General features: G+C 31.3%; 1 protein-coding gene across 9 annotated transcripts in view; it reads left to right on the top strand.

Moving 5' to 3' along the window:
- The window catches only part of LOC107453633 (twitchin), a 264438-nt gene that overhangs the window by 210255 nt on the left and 36160 nt on the right, over window positions 1-18023 (top strand). For all 9 annotated transcript variants that reach the window (XM_087158572.1, XM_087158571.1, XM_087158570.1 and 6 more), the window contains 9 exons: window positions 64-175; window positions 1625-1800; window positions 3422-3709; window positions 6968-7133; window positions 10151-10272; window positions 13646-13678; window positions 13759-13824; window positions 15061-15151; window positions 17412-17615. In XM_087158572.1, the coding sequence (XP_087014698.1) occupies window positions 64-175; window positions 1625-1800; window positions 3422-3709; window positions 6968-7133; window positions 10151-10272; window positions 13646-13678; window positions 13759-13824; window positions 15061-15151; window positions 17412-17615 (1258 nt within the window). The remainder of the gene's footprint in view (window positions 1-63; window positions 176-1624; window positions 1801-3421; window positions 3710-6967; window positions 7134-10150; window positions 10273-13645; window positions 13679-13758; window positions 13825-15060; window positions 15152-17411; window positions 17616-18023) is intronic.

Raw genomic sequence — 18023 nt, 5'->3', positions numbered from 1 at the left:
ACACGTGTCGTCACTGAATAATGGTGCCTTCTTAAAGAGTGATTTATTTATTTTGCTTTGCAGCTCCCGTCCCACCGGAATTCACAACACCTTTGAAGAATGTTTTGTGCCACGAAAACAAAAATGCTCAGTTCACGTGCACCGTAGTTGGAAATCCAAAGCCGACCGTCACATGGTACTCATCAGTTTCGACTTTATTTTTTTTAACTCTGAGATTGTTGTGGGTCTCGTTTTATTCATTAAAGTTCCAAATCTGATTTATAACTTAGAAATACAGTGGAGCATCGTTTATACGACGATCACTTATACGACGTTTACATTTATACGACATTTTAGTGTGGTCCCAAATCATTCCTATTCATTTTAATGTAAAAATATATCGTTTATACGACGCACAGAATCGGTTATACGTCGATTTTTAGATTTTGTTCTTTATTTAATTTTTTATTCTTTCTTGTGTATTTTAAAAAAAGGGCGGAATTTGCCAACATACAGAAAAGGGTGTCAACAAGAATGCTTGGATGACGACCGTAATTTTTACTAGATGACTGAAAAAACTAGACAATGTTATGAAGAGGAAAAAACGAAAAATGTTGCTATTCATCGACCAATGTCCAGCGCACCCATCGATACTAATTATTTTGGAAAATGTAAAAGCTCTCTTTTTTATCCTGCAAATTGCACAAGTGCGCTTCAGCCATTAGATTTGGCCGTGATTAGAAATTTAAAATTGCATCATAGAAAGCAGTAACTTCAACTCGCTATTCAAAGCATTGTAGAGAATAATAGCAAGAAAATATAATTAAAGGTAACATACATTCAAATGGCTCACTGCAATTTTTCTCCTTTGGTTATTTGTTTGTTTTGCTTTGTCTAATTTAGAAATTTATGCAAATCAACACGCTAAACATTAAAGTTAACTGAAAACAGAGTTAGTTTCAGTTTTAGAAGTAAAAATCGATTATACGACGTTATCGTTTATACGACGTTTTTCGGTGGTCCCTTCGCCGTCGTATAAACGATGCTCCACTGTAGTTATATTCTTTGTTCCACCTTGCAGATTTTCCAAAAAGCATACAATTTATAAAATTAAAAAAGGTTTTAAAAAAATGAAAAATTCTATCTAGAAATGTGGAAAAAAGATCATTACATTAGGTTTTGAGAAGTTATGTTTGGAAAATTCAAAAATAAAAGTATTTCAAAAAAAAGAGGGATGGAGGCTAGTGGGAGAACCTCTCTTGACTTTGAACTCTATTCGTCTAACGTAATGTTTTTAAAAATGTATGTTCTGATTGTGAACTAATCCCAGTAGATATTTTCCACTGGGTCAGTGGGTGATCAAAGAGCAAATCATCCCTTCTACAGAGAGGAGTCTTTGGATCCTCCTCAATGAATGTAGCTCGTTGTGGAGATCTAGAGCGACTTAAATAAAATTATGAAATCAGTGAATAATCCTTAAAGTATATAAATGATTTTGAAGATAATTTATTGTAGGTTTAAAAAAGTATTTTACAATTTTCTTTCAAAGATGTTTTATGTATACTTAGATGCGCATTATTAAAAATTAGTTGTAATCGTTCATTATAGCTATTCGAATCTAAAATGGATGCTTGTTTTGTCACAGGTATAAAGGTGTGAGGGAAATCTTTGAAGGTACTGGTAAGTACACCCTACTGAAGGAAGGAAGTACCTTCATCCTCGGTATAAGTGAGGTGTATGGAGAAGATGCTGATGAATACAGCTGCAGGGCTCACAACAAGGGAGGTGTCAGAACTTCCAGAGCTGAACTACTTATCATGAGTAAGTCTCTCACTCTAGTCTTTCCGAAGTCTGAGTTGGGTTCACAATTATAAAGAATTGATAATGAATACTCTGTAACAGCTTTTGTTAAAAACACTCTCGCAGTCGAACTAACCATGGGTGGTTTTTCTCCTTATGTAACATAAATCAAAATTGCTAGTTTGCCCCGATCCAAGAAGTCTGTTGTTCGAGATTGGTAAATTGGGTTATCTGTTGAACGCCTGTTATAAAATAAAATCTCAAAATGACCAAAACGTCTGTTCAATACTAAATGAGAATAAAGATAGGGAAAGATTCAGAAAAATTTTAATTAGGGCAATAAAGCTGTATAGTATCACCTGATAATGGCTGATTCATACTTGTCTACTTTAAGTATTTCACAAACAACTAAAAGGGAAGCGAATCAAGATAAGAATTATGATTCTCACACCGACAGCCAATTTGTTTTCCAGCAATTATTATTCCTTTCCAAATATTTTTTAGACTGTCATTTGATTGTTCGATTAATGAAGTTTTTCAGTAATATATGTTCCCCATAGTAAAAGAAGAAAGAACCATATCCAGAGCCTGACTAATGCAGGGGCAAACGGGACAGTTGCCCCGGGCTTCCACATCAGAGGGGGCTCCCATTTTGTATAGAAAGTTTATTTTACATTTCCTTCTTTAATGAACCTTTTTTTAAACAAAATATCAGTACAGTGAAAAATCCATCAGTTTTATGTTAACTTCTTCATTAATCTATAGTATGAACGCAAAAAATTCAGCTAAATTTTCGCAATGACGATGGACAAATTTGGCCAGTGAAAAGCCTGTATTTTTCCTATCGTATTTTGTGATATGTTTACAAAAATATGGGCTTTTGATTGGCTTCATTGAGCCATCATCATTGTGAAAAACTTCCGCCCAAATGTCAGCAAAGATATAAATTTTCCGCAGCTGGATGACAAAGTTAACAACCAGTTAAGCCATTGTTGAACAAAAAACGGCCCATCAGAAAATTACATTCGATATAATGAACATAGAATTGTCAGAAAATCAATAAAACGGACAGAACGATACTTCGTCTGACCATTTTAGGAAAAGGGACTTTTTATAGCTATTTCATGTTGTAGTAAAATTTCTTTTTATGTATCTATAATGAGGCGAAAAATTTAAATACCTCCATGAAGTTCGATTCATCATTACTGATGTAGGCTCTGAAGAAGGTTTTGCCCCGTGCCACCCCAATTAAGCTAGCTGGTCCCTGATCATATCTACCGAACGTACGACATTTTCAGTTGTTCGCCAAAGTCCAAGCATTATTTTCACGACTTTGTCCGCGGGCTCTCTTCATAGGAACAAAATCATGTCTTTGGATCATCAGACTTCAGAAAATAGGCCACTCTGTCCCCTCCCAATGAGGACCTCAATTTGATCGCTGGACAGACTATTCTCAGTGATATCTTAGGTTAAAATCCCCTTGTTTTTGAGCAAAGAGGTTTTTTCTCTCCCTGTAACGCAAATGGGGGGGTTAGTTTCATCCTTCACCTAATCCAAGTGTTCTCCTGGGGTTGTGATAAAAATTATAAAATACTGAATATCGATTGAGACATAAATACTGAATTCTTTGTTTTATTTTCAGAGCCACCTCACATCAATGTTCCACCGAGATTCCGTGATCTTGCACAGTTTGAGAAAGGAGAAAACATTCAACTGAAGATTCCTTTCACGGGATTCCCTAAACCCAGTCTCAAGTGGAGCAGAAACGAAGAGACAATCGAAAAAGGTGGACACTATGACATCATAGTAGGGGAGAGACATACCATACTGGTCATACGAGATGTCAATACGGATGACAACGGACCCTACAGATTGACGGCTGAGAATGAACTGGGAACGGACTCTGCCATCATCAACGTTCAAATCAGTGGTATGATGTATTTGCAAACAGATATGGATTGTAGTTTGTCTAAAATAAGAACTTCCCCAGAAATTCGTCTGGACCTATGGCGGTGACTATGGTTACGAGATATTTTCTATTTCAAGTAGGGGTGCGAGATCACTGTTTCGGATCAGGTCGGCGACAGAAAAGAAATCTCTTCGGTTTATTGTGTTAGTCCTAGAGTGAAGCTACCCTCCCTAAAATGCACCTTTCTTTCCATAGCACCAGACGGCCTCACATTTTGTGGCGGGAGGAGTTCTTAGCTTAGACAAACCATACTAAAAAAGCTGGAATATCGTACATTTTACTGGAAGATTTATCAAAGCTTGGTCACTCATAATCCTCGTAATACGTACCAAAGTTTTTACCACTTTGGTAAAAACTAGTTTAAAAAAAAAAGTCACTTTGGAGAAATTCTAGAATTTAACGGGGGTTTTTACCTTAACATATGCCTGTTTATCTCTCAATTGTTTTCCCCCACACACAGATTTATAAATCGAAATTAAAGAAAGGGGAAGGAGAAAATTTCAATGTGTGAGAAAAATGGTGATTCATCTGAATGCAAAATACTAGTAATCTGAATGCGAAAAAAACAAATTTTGTATAAAAATTAAAAGAAAAATAATTACTTTGAGGAAGAATTTGCACTTTTGAATAAAAATAAAAAAAAAGATAAAGACTTAAGTGGAGGCATAAAGAATAAGAAATACTTCAACTTAGTAAAAAAAGAACATAGGAATGAATAAAAGAATGCATATAGAATGAAATTAAAACTCCTTTTTTTTATAAAATCGAGGTGTAAGCTTGAAAACATCACTGATATTATCTCTTACATAATTAAAAAACAGAACCACCTACAGTTTCATTTAATGATTGAATATTAAGCCAATGAGAAAAGACTGATTTTTCAAACCTGAGCGGAATAAGTGACATTTTTGAATGATTTTTAGAACTGTCCAAAATTTGCTTGTTGCAAACACACACACACACACACACACAACATGACGGTCATTGGAGGCACAATCTTTCTTTTTAATATTCTAGATGATTGCAACTAAGTTTTTATTATAAACACCTTCCTTATCAAAAGATAAGTAAAGAAATAGATAAAAAAAAATTGGATTTGTGACACTGTGAATAATACAATATTAAAATCTCATTGAAAAACAGAACATTTCTTCCGTTAGATTTTTTTTTCTAATACCAGAATCGAATGTATTGTTTTAAAAACAATTCTTGATCAAAGGGTAAATTTATCTGGGATCATATCCAGAAACAAATTCTTAAACTACTGAATAACTACCAGCACATTAATAAAAATGTAAAAAGAAAAACTTTTTCATTATTTTAAAACCAATTCGATAATTTGTTTATATTTATTTTCTCACTAACAAAAATATTAAATAATGGATAAGAATCAAATGATATTCCAGCAAAATATATATATATAAAATAATAATAAGATTTTTAAAAAAATAAGAAAAACAATATGATCAGATTAATGCCACCACTACGATCATATGTTTTTTTTTTTCTTTCCTGGCTAGACTTTGAGGAACGCCACAACAATTGAGATGCAAAAAGTGCATCATTTGATGCTTGTTCTCCTCTAAAGAGCTGGATTATATTTCATCTCCAAACAATATACGTTTTTCAAACATTACAATTTTTTTTCCTCTTGAAAGAAGTTGAAGAAAAGTTGGATACATGAAATTAAAGTATCAGAATATGGATTAAAAAAGTATTGAAGAACTAAAAATGGCAGAAGAGTGTTATTTTTAGAACATTCTAGGTCTGAATCTTTGGATTGGAATTTTAATAAAGAAAAACAAAGCTTACTAAATTGAGTGTCGAGGGAAGATAAATCACCATATAAACAAGGAGTAGATGAAAAATAATTATAATAAAGGGTAGATACTTGCTAAATTTATGCAATTTTGCAATATCAACTTATTTACATATTTTACGTAATTAACTTGCCTTATTTCTAAGAAAATATTTTACTTTTTCAAGATTAACTTTTTTTTATTAATATGTTATTTGAGTTTTAAGAAAATATATTCCAAGTGCAGGTGGTGTTAGTAGAATGCTTACTAAAATTCTTAAGTTAATGAAGCATTTATATTTTATTTTGAATTTATCTTAGGTACTTTATATGTCAATAAGGTAACTTTTTTATTTCTCTTATTTCTTACATGCTCGTATTTTTATTAGAGTTTAAAATTTGAGTATATATCGAAATATAGTGGTAAATATAATATAGCCTGTAGATAATATAAACATGAATTCAATGCTATGTTTGTATATAGTTGAGAAAAAAAATTACCTATATTTAGTAGCTTCGATTTTCTTAAGACACTCTATTGTCTAAATGAGATTTTTACTTATATTAACTAAATTTTATTTCGTTGAATTGGAAGAAAATTTTGCCAAGTAAAAGAAGAACATTCTTTCTTTCTTGGTGGCGGCTTGCCAACACTTTTAAAAATAAAATTTAACGATGCGGACAAAAGCAAGAAAAATAATGCAATGCCATTATCAAAACGTGAAATGAAAAATATATTTTTTTTTAAAAGAATGAGAAGTGCTCATGATTTTGGAGGATGAAATTTGTTTTATATGTATTTTAAATAAGGCTTAATAAGTTAATATGATTTTTAAATTGTATTTTCTATTTTCTAATGAGACTAAATCAAATTTCTAATTGATTCTACTATAGTTCAGACCCCTGCCACATGTCTGCTCCCTATCACTTTATTTAATGAATAAATTTTATTGAAATGGAGCAAGAAAAAACACAACTTTAAAATTAGCCTCACTCAGAGAAATATTCCATTCCACCGTGATGTTATATTGTGATATTAATGTAATTCTCATAATCATTCACTAATAAATGAAAATATGGCAGAGACATTAGATAATAAAACGTTGCTAGAGGGTGTTGTAGGCAGTTGAAAAAGGAGAAACTTTAAGATACGCGTTGTGATGACGTCAAAGAATTATTATTCTAACATTAAAGCACAGCATTATTGTTCAAACATCTAAGTGGAAACTCTTTATGTATTTCTTTGTGCTGAAAAACTCCGAGAAGTTCCAAAATTATCGTCTGTTTTTTTTAAATAATTTATTTGACTTGTTCTGTATTTTACTAGAAATTAAAAGGAAAATTTTTCGAAAAATTTAGTTTACAATATTTCCATTAAATAATTGAGTTCATTAAAATGCTAATTTTTATTTTAACTGCAGACCGTCCTGACAAACCAAGGAACGTGACGGTGCAGAGAGTGACAGATGACTCCGTCACGCTCTCCTGGAAGGCTCCTGCCTGGGATGGTGGCTCTCAGATACACAACTACATCCTTGAGAGGCAAGAGACACCCATGACCAGCTGGGTCAGATGTGGAAACACAAGGTCAGTTATTTATTCCTCACTTAAAGCGTATTCCGTTTTAAAGTTATCTGCGATTTTATTTACAAAAATTAATTGTGAGGCTCATAGAGATCCAATCAGCAAGGCCACATATTTTGCTGCGTTAGTGTACGCTTTAAAATTTAGACAAAAGATATCCGTTATCGTGACATTGCCTCAAATAGTTAAAATTAAATTTCGACAGTGCTAAAATTTACACTCTATCGACGTCAGCCCATTTTGATGCATTGGAATCCTTATTCATTCATAGGAATGCCCTTATTAACGAAATGAGATCCTCCCCTTCTCTCAATAGCACGTGCAGATGCATTTTGCCCTGATTTGTTTCTCTCGATCACAGTTCTTTATCTAGTTTATTTTTTCATCTTTATTTTTCTAGATTTTCGGTGATAATTTTACGCTTTCTGTTTAAAATTAAATTTTTTCCTCTCCTTCTTGACAATGGGTAAGTATTTTTGAGCTCGATTATTGCCATCATCAATTTGTTTTGAAGTCAATGAAGTTTGTAATATTGTCACAATTTCTGTACTCCATGACTGCAATTCCTTTTGAATAACTATGTTATCAACACAAACAACAATACGATATGTGCGTACACACACGCATATATATATATATATATATATATATATATATATATATATATATATATATATATATATATATATATATATATATATATATATATATATATATATATATATATATATATATATATATATATATATATATATATATATATATATATATATAAACTGCTGTTTGTAGAAAATGCAACACCATGAAGGAATCATCAGAATCAAATGAAATTCGCAGCAAATGTCAATTATAGGATATTATGCAAATTAATAAAGTTTCAGAGCCATCGCGCGTGCGTGGCGCGCGCAGCGCCCTCTGAATTGATGCTGAAAGCGTATAAATAAAGTGCTGTAGCGGGACGTTGAAAATAGTCTATGATTATTTGTTAGTGGCAAACGTTTAGTGAGACCTGAGTATGCCTCCACGACGGAAGAATAAGAAATTCAAGCAACTTACGGAGTTTGAACGAGGGAGGATAATCGGCCTTCGAGAAGGAGGATTTTCCTATCGCGCAATAGCAGCTCGTATGCAGCGGAACAGTTCCACAGTGATGCGAGTTTGGAAGCAGTGGACCGACGAGCACCGAACAACTCGAAAAACAGGCACTGGACGACAGAAGGTGACGTCAGAGCGCGATGATCGACACCTGCTCCGCATGGCGGTGAATGATCGCACAGCTTCCTCCAGGCAGCTGGCAGCACATTGGTCTACTGCTACAGGTGTACAATTGTCGGCTTCGTCAATTCGTCGTCGTCTGCTGCGCCGTGGATTGCGTGCAAGGGTGCCATTATACAGGATTCCCCTCACGGCGGATCATCGACGGCTGCGTCGGCAGTGGGCTCTTGAGCACAGAGACTGGCGAGCTGATTGGCACCAAGTTGTCTTTTCAGATGAATCACGCTTCAATTTGTGGACCCATGATGGCCGTGTTCGTGTTAGACGTTATGCCGGTCAACGCTGCCTTCCTGAGTGTATTATTGAACGACATAGTGGTCGAACACCCGGAGTTATGGTCTGGGGTGCGATTTCGTATCATGGACGATCCAATTTGATACGAATTGAGGGTAATCTCAATAGCAACAGATACGTCCGTGAAGTGCTACAGCCCGAAGTCGTTCCTTTCCTTCAAGGCATCCCTGGAGCTATCTTTCAGCAGGATAATGCATGCCCACATGTTGCGCGGACTGTTAGAGACTTCTGTTCAGCACAACGCATGCAACTTCTTCCTTGGCCTGCTTATTCGCCGGATATGTCGCCTATTGAGCACGTGTGGGATATGGTTGGTCGGCGTCTCACTCGTGATCCGCGTCCTGCAGTTTCCAAAGACGAACTTTGGTTGCGCATACAAGCGATATGGAATTCTCTTCCTCAAGCAGATATTCAACATCTGTTTTACTCCATGCCACGTCGTATAGCAGCACTTATTGCAGCGCGTGGTGGCTGCACCAAATACTGATTTCGGACGCTTAATTTGTTTCTTTTGTTTTGAAAATTTCATCATTTATTTGTATCAGTACAAGTCGTTTCTGCATTAAATTTCATTTGATTCTGATGATTCTTTCATGGTGTTGCATTTTCTATAAACAGCAGTTTATATATATATATATATATATATATATATATATATATATATATATATATATATATATATATATATATATATATATATATATATATATATATATATATATATATATATATATATATATATATATATATATATATATATATATATATATATATATATATATATATATATATATATATATATATATATATATATATATATAACATAAAAGCTTCTATTAATCTTTTTATGTCAACTTCTTCGCTATAAAACAAATCCTAATTAATTATTCAAATCGAAATGCTATCTCACACTTTTAAAAGCCACATCCTGTTCTTAAATCTATTTTTGGCCCAAATATGCCTAAATTTAAATAAAGGCATTTTTCCCTTTAATCTCCGTGAGAATCACTCGACCTATTTCATAGTGATTTCTAAGATTTCCCTCTTTTCCCTAATTGACATTTCGGATTTTTTGCAAGATTTTCCCTACCAAAAAGACTGATCGTCGATGAAGTAAACTACACACTTCTCGCTCTCTACTCAACAAAGAATGACTTCTGCTTTCATTCAAATCCTGTGTCTGTTTTCCAGCTCGGTCCGACTGCATCATTTTACATATATATATGAGGGCTTGAATTTGGAATTGCAAAACTAGCGAAGTGATTAATAGTGAAACCAGCGTTGAGTTTACATAAATGAATGTGTTGTTTCACAAGATAAAGGAGATTTTTAATCATAGAAGAATTATTTGACGAATTCTTAAAGAAAATTGTGGTTAGAACAAGATTAAACTATTTTATCACTCGTTTGAGATAAAAACTTTCAAAAGAGTGACTTTTTATGGTTTTCAGGTTGACCCTTCACCAGGTAACGGGTCTGAATCCCAACAAAGAATACAGGTTCAGAGTTTATGCAGAAAATGTTTTCGGCAGAAGTGATCCAAGTGATTCTTCAGATCCCATCATGACGCAACGTAAGTGACATTTAATACTCTATTGAAGCACATCACTATTTATGAGTGTTCAATAATCATTTTATTGATGCAATCACGTGCTGCAAAATATCCAATGAAGGAAGCTATTTAAGTCACCTCTCGCTTATGTGTTGAGACTGTGAGAAAATAGAGAGAAAAAAATGTCCACATAACCTGTAATTAGGTTATCAAAATAAAACATAGGCCGCAAATAAAATAAATTATTACACATTAGACTCTCACACTTTGTAGGCTTTTGCAGATGTAGGATCATTAATTTATTTGCGATTTTTTTTCTTCATTAAAATAAATCGAAAGTACATTTAATAACAAAAATGATTCATGAAATTATTTAAGTTATCAGCAAAATCGATTATTTCTATGTTGTTTTTAAATGTTTATCATATCTTATGGTAGTTCAACTGTATACACAGGATTGTTAAGAAATACAAAGGTTGGCAGAGGAAGCTTAAGGCCTCACATACCTTTTAATAACGATTCATAACGATAATTTTCATAAACGATTTTTTTAATAATATTTCATTCTATTCTATGGATCTTTCTGAAAATTTGGAAAAAAAAAGCATAAAAAAATTCACATTAGATCAAAAGTTATCGAAAAAATAAGTCATACATTTTCTTTAATAAAATATGTCCTGTTTTGTGTTTAAACTCATTTATCTCAAAATGCTATTTTTACACCTTGCGCGCACAATATCTCGAAAACTATTGATTAGAATTGCACAAAATTTTTACAGCAGGTCTCAAATACCTGTTTCTATAAATTAACGAAGCCATTTGAAGGTGGGATTAATGTATTGACATTTAAAAAAATGAAATAGCAATTTTTTTTGTTAAAATTTTTTAATAAATTTTAAAAAAATTTTTGCATTGAGAAAAAAGTAAAGTTATTTGTTCATTCTTCGTCATTTTAGTTTTACCATATATTTCTATACTCACAAAAAAAATCAAGCAAATATTATGTAAACTTTTTCCAGAAGCTTGCGCGCAAATAAAAACAGAAAAATTTTATTGAATTAAAATTTCAATTAATTAAGAAATTTCTTAATTTTTGAAAAAATTTTTTGCATTGTTTTCAAAATGTAGACTATGTATAGTGTCATATTTCAAAATTTGGTATTTTTAGAATAATTATTATAAAATTGGCAGATGATTGAAAATTGCTCGTTTTCTCTCATTTTTTACCTATTAAAAGGTATGTGAGGCCTTAAATAAGAAAATTTAATGTAAAAAGTGGACAGAGAGTTCTGTTGCTTACTTATGTAAAGTGCGCCAGAATAAAAATGGGACCACCCTTCATAATTTTTGATACAATTATCGGATCTTCACGTTCTAGAACTCAATCCTCATGACTCGAAGGTGTCATTTCAAATAGGCTAATTAATTTTTCCAGGCGATACAGAATCAGACACAAAAACGTACTTTCTTTGAATAAAAATACGTTCTTTTCGACGGATTGAGATTTTAGACCCCCAAAAATTCAACTTTTTAAAGATATCTCAGTAACTAATCTTCCGATTTCACTCAAATTTTATACTATACCGGGTTAAAATACATTCTTTAATAGGGTGTAAAAAATTTTATACCTTACAATTCAAATTTTTTTTGACCATTATTGAATAATAAAAAGTAACAAACATTTACCAAAATCTATTTTTTGCATGGAATTATAAACTAATTTTATAACTAAGTGCGAGAAATTTGCAATTCACGTAAAAAGTTACAGAGTTACAGTGAAATACGCAAAAAATAAAATTTACATAAAGGAGTCCAAACAGTGGACCTCTCTCCTGAACTGACTAGCGGGGCCATATTTCTTAGATTGTGGCCACCCCCTTTATTATGGGGGTCAGATATCCGAATTCATCGGAGGAAAAAATTATGATTATTCATAGGACGTGTATCAGATTTCGCTTGCAGTAATTAAATAGCATATTGGCGATCAACTCCTTATATCATTGAGACTGAGTCCTAGAACGTGAAAATTAGATTAAAAAATTTATTCATATTGGTCCGTTTTTCTTCCGTTCTTTTTTATGCTAATGAATCTTGTTTTCCTGTTGGTCATCTCTCTATGGAGAAATTATTGTAAACTTTGATGAGTTTTTACTTATGATAAATTCTACTTTCATCTCTAATAATTCAGAATCAAATAGTTTGCAATAAGAGATGGATTGTCACACTTTCCTTATTTTGGAGCTCCCTTGACTTTACAAAAAACATGATAATTTCATTTTTTTTCTCATCCTACACTCCACTTCAATAAGAAATGCGAAACTTATTAAACTGCCATTTCAATACGGAAAATACATGTAAATTCATTATTCTAGGTAGCCAGTTTTGATTATTAATATACTTTGGGATAAATACAAAAACCACATAGTTTAAATTCGAAAGACAACAATGGATAACACAAGGAAAGAAGAAATATTTCAGACAAGAAAAGTATAATACAAGTTTTTTTTCTTCAAAGGGTTACAGCAAATCATGAAATTTTCCGTCGCCACTAAGGGTAACGATGGAGCACCACAAACAGTGTCTTCCACTAACTACTTGCTTTTATGATTTCTTTGAGTGCCCTCGCATTTTTAGTTATTTATGCCGAAGAGGGAAAATAGTCTTTATTTATTAAATTTAATTTACTAGATTTAATTTACAAAATTTTATTTACGAAATTTAATTTAGACCAAGTATTTTCTTTTTACCCGGTTCTACCAATAAACAACTTTCTTTTAAGAGTTTGATTCTATGAAGGTTTTGAAATGTGAAATAAAATCCAAAACTATATTGTTTTACCAAATGAGGGAAGGAATATAAATTGAAACTAAGAGCAGAAGACGTATTAGAAAGAAGGTCATGGAAACTGATTATATGGAAAAAAGTTTGAAAATTTCGAAAGAAATCGAAAAAAAAAATTATACACGCTAAACATATATTTACATCCCTTAAAATACAAAATTTATAATTTTTAATAAATTTAATTTTGAAAATCGGGAACGATCCATACTTTTTCACTCATATTGTTCGCTGTAGTTTTCTTCTTGTTTACGCCTGGACAGAAACAGTTTTTCACCCGTTCAGCTTCACTGTTTAATAACTCTCGGGAAGAATCGATTTTACGTGTTATTGATTTGTGGAAACTCCTCAAAGTGCACAAGATGGTGTCTCTCGTTTTTTCATTTTTTAAAAAAGATTTTTAAAAAAATGTGTATGCTCATTGGAAAGAGTGTGATTAAAAATCGTAAAGAATGAATTTTGTAATAAACTGTTTTATATATCTTGTTTCAGTTTGAAAATTGTATTTTAGAATTCGTAAGAGTATGTGAATTTGATTGATTTTTTTTTATCTTAGAATCCCAGAAAGAAAAAGCCAAAAAGAAATTGGGTAAGCTATATTATTTTGCAAATTTCTTTAGATATTTAACTTTGCATAATAGTGGATTTATAATTTGTGTTTATTTCTAGTGGATGCGTATGGGAAGAAAATTCGGGGTAAATCAGAAGGTGTGGTTTCAAATTATGACCAGTTTGGTAAGTATAACAAAAGATGGACATGAAAATGTTAATGGATAAGTGTAGTTAAAATTGTGCTCAACTAAGTGAGAAACACACTTTTAAACCCATTTCACCATTTATGAAGCGGTATTCGACCCTAATAGTTCATGAATTCAATGTCTTAATTTACCTGAATACATATTTTTTTTTAACGGATCTTCGTTTTTAAAATGTAGGGGGCAACTGAAAAAAAACAGTATTATGATCAGTATTTGGAATGAATTTCCAAAATTAAAGGAGGATAAATAGGGTGTAATTTGGTTTAGAAATCAAAACTAGAGCATAATTCTAAAACTTTTTTTGTTTCTGCAGTTATCAATTAAGTTTTTAATGAGTACCAGCTAAAGATAATTAACAATTACGTATTATTAGACATAACTCTAAGTAAGTATCTAGGGAAATATGAAGCCACATTTTTTAGATAAATGATCTAAAGAATTTGGAAGTGCAATTTATAACGTTTTCAAAGTAAGATACTAAAGGGCTTACCATTATGTTAACAAAGGTTTCTTATGGTAAATATTATATATTTTTTTTAAAAAGAAAAATTATTTAATCATTAATGAAATGTATCAGATGTTTAGAGCATAACATTTTTTATAACCTCTATATTTACGATACTCCAAGTCTTTCGATTTTTCATAGCGATTATTTTAAGAATTAAATTAGTATTCGTAGGAAAAGGGATTTTTTGAACCTACATAAATCAAAAAGTAGGAACAAAGAACTAAAAATAAAATTAAAATAAAAAATAATAAATTTACCAGAAAATTGAGAAATTTCGAATCAACTTACAAACTTTGATACCACTCAACTTAAAGCTCTTTTATATTAAAATAAATGGAAAAAAGTAGTTTACTCTTTATTATTAAACCAAAACGTTTACTATTACCCTCTACTATACTAAACCACTAGTACTTATACTATTATATATGGAATCCATGTAATTTTTAATGTTTATATATATATTAGATTCTTCAATTGATTAAAAAAACTTGAAATGTATATTTCATTGTCCTTAATTAATACGAGTATATACTAGTCGGATAATATATAAACCAGCATATAATAGTAATAATACTAGCTGGAGGAGAGTAGTATATGATGCATGCCATTGCTTTTTAACAATAGTTTCTTCAGCTTTGCTTAGATAAGTGGTTTCATTTTCATTTAGAGTTTGGAAGTTCTTTATTAACTTTTTCTCTTTTTCAGTGTTTAATATGGACAAATACATTCCACAAGCAGTTGGTATCAAAACATCGAGTGTTTATGATTATTATGATATTTTAGAAGAAATTGGAATGTAAGTATTTTTTTTATTCATAAATATTACTTAGAATCAATACGAGGCAACAATTTCTCATTTTAGCCATTTCTAAAAAATTTTATACTGAATAGCTTCTTTCTTTGTATTTTTATAAAAATAACACATAAAACTTGGCAGAAATTTTATAACATAATAAAAATTCCATGTATAAAAGTGCGTATACAAATCATATCTGTACATAATTGTTGAAGATATTCCAATAGTTTATGCTTTCAGAGTGACTAAGTGTAAAGACTACAATGTGTATATTAATTAGTAGGATGTAATTGTGGATAATATTCGCTAGGAATGTTGGTCACGTTGCAAAGAACTGTGACAAATATTAGTTGAACCATTTGACCAATACAATGCTTTAATGAGACTTCATCTAAATATAAAAAGTTTAATAACTCAAATCAACATTTAGCAGAGCTTTATTCGCTAAGAAAATAAATTTGGCCTAACATAATTTTGATTATAGGAGCAAAAAGACAACAATTATTTCAGGTATGACTAAAATTAAGAAGTATCAAATAAATAAAAGATAAACATAAAGGATGAAAATAACAAAAAGGATAAAAATAACAAGCAAAAAACAAGCAATCTGTGAGAATAGACCGGACCATAATAGCTCCGTTTTGAATTGAATGAAACCTGTTGAGGGTGAATGAAACAAACATAGGCTTTAAGGGTTCCCTAAACATTTTGAGAGAGAAAAAAAATTTCAGTTTTATTATGCATAAAAAAACGTGTTTTTGCACTCAAAACATATTTTTATTTTAAAAAAAATGCTATAAAAATATTTATCAAAAGGAAATTCATCTCCAAAAAAATGCGTCAAAAAATAACAAAATAAGCGTAAATAATATAATTGTTATATTACCCATTTTATACCTTCTTTAAATTGTTTATCAACAGAACATAAATAAATCACACTGAAGATCACAAGTAATCATGTGTCTAACAAGGAAAAATATAACAATTATTCGAGGCTAGTGGGATTTCATATTTAAGGAAAAAAACTGATAATTATTGAATTCTTTAGTCTAAATTTAGAACTGCAGGGCTGAATTATGTGAAAGGATCCGAATAATAATAAAGAATTTGGATAAAGAAAATAGTCTCAAAAGACTTGTTAAAGCTCATTTCAGAAACAGTTGATTTGACAAAAAGGATATTTTTTGCTTTTCTATAAGTGAACAATGTGTTATGGTTGTTTAAATTGATATTTGATGAAATTTACATCAACTTGAAGTTAGGGACACTTTTGGTTAAAAAAGTTTGCAATTCGAAAGTGAATCGTTTTATTTCAAATGTTTGATTTTTTTTTCGTGACAGTTGAGAGCTTTATAAATTAATTTCGCTTTTGCAAATAGAATAATATTTTTGTTAAAGAGAAGGTCTTTTTATTCTATATGTATGAATTTAATTTTTAAACTTGCCTCGATAAAATGCTCATGCAGAATGCACTTGGCTATCTCGTTAGTGCATTAAAGAAATTTTTACACTTTACAGGAAGTTTCCAACAAAAAAACAGTGAACAAAAAAACTCAATCAAAATGGATATCATTTTTATAAAAGCTTTAAAATTGAAATTTCTTAATTTAATAATTTAGGTGCAGAAAAAATTTTGTATCATGAAAACAACTAAAATAATTTTTTATAATACTGTTAAGATAGTTTTATGTTATTCAAGTATTTTAACTGAATTATATTTTTGTTAAATTTAATTTAATAATTTTTTTATTATTTATATATTTATCTTGCTTTATCAATCTAGTTTATTTAGGCTCAGTTAGGGAGACATACTCACAGGACTTACTATTAGGACTTTACTAATAGGAAAATTCTTATGTCATTAAGCATATTTACATTTGACATGACATGAAATCTAATATGTGATGGCTCTGTAAAAATTATATCATCTAACTAAATTTAATCTTAGAACTGAATGTATAGTTTGTCTACGGTAAAAACTCCCCTCTCCACTAAGTCTGAGGCCGTCTGCTGCTATGGAAACAAGAATAGCGCATTTCAGGGAGGGTAGCTTCTTTTCACTCTAACACAAAGAAAAAGGACCCGAGATAAAACTTATCCTAAACAATGAGCCCACACCACTACTTGAAATAGTTATACCTCGTCACCATAGTTGTGAGTCCTAGGGGAGTTCTTACTTTAGACAAACTATAGTTACATAAAGAAATTTTGTTATGCAAAATAGTCATGTATTCAAAAAGAAATGTTTTTTTTATTTCAGTGGGGCATTTGGTGTTGTGCACAGATGCAGAGAAAGGTCAACAGGTCACGTGTTTGCAGCCAAATTCATTCCAGTGTCTCATGCTGTAGAGAAGGTGATGGTAAAGAGAGAAATTGATATTATGAATCAATTGCATCATCCCAAATTGATTCGTTTGCACGACGCTTTTGAAGAAGAAGACGAGATGATATTAATTTACGAATTGTAAGAATCTTTTTATACATAAACTTTTGAGAGAAAAAATGTCATTACATTAAGACAACAAAAAGAGTTAAATAAAAATGATGTCACTTCAAGTAATATATTGACTTGAAGTGACTCGAAAAGTTTAAGTCAAAAATGCATGAAATAACTTTTTCACTTGCGTTCAAAATAACGAGTTTCTTACACGAGTTTGTTGTAGATAATAAACAAAACTTGGCTAAGAACGAGAAAATTTCTCTGCAGCTGTTCTGAGTTTACTATTATCCAACTCCGTACTCTCATAATTTTGAACCCTTTCCAGGAGACAAGGGAACTCCTGAATTGGGAGAATTTGGAGGACTTTCTAATGGAACGTTTGCGTTACATGGAGATCACAGAAACCTCACACAGTCAGTCTGACGGTGAGAT

The sequence above is a fragment of the Parasteatoda tepidariorum genome, chromosome 3 (genome assembly GCF_982258835.1).
Source record: "Parasteatoda tepidariorum strain Cologne lab strain chromosome 3, Ptep-v5.0, whole genome shotgun sequence".
Classification (NCBI taxonomy): Eukaryota; Metazoa; Arthropoda; class Arachnida; order Araneae; family Theridiidae; genus Parasteatoda; species Parasteatoda tepidariorum.
The sequence above is the reverse complement of the archived record's forward strand: the minus strand, read 5'-3'. Positions and strand labels throughout refer to the sequence as shown.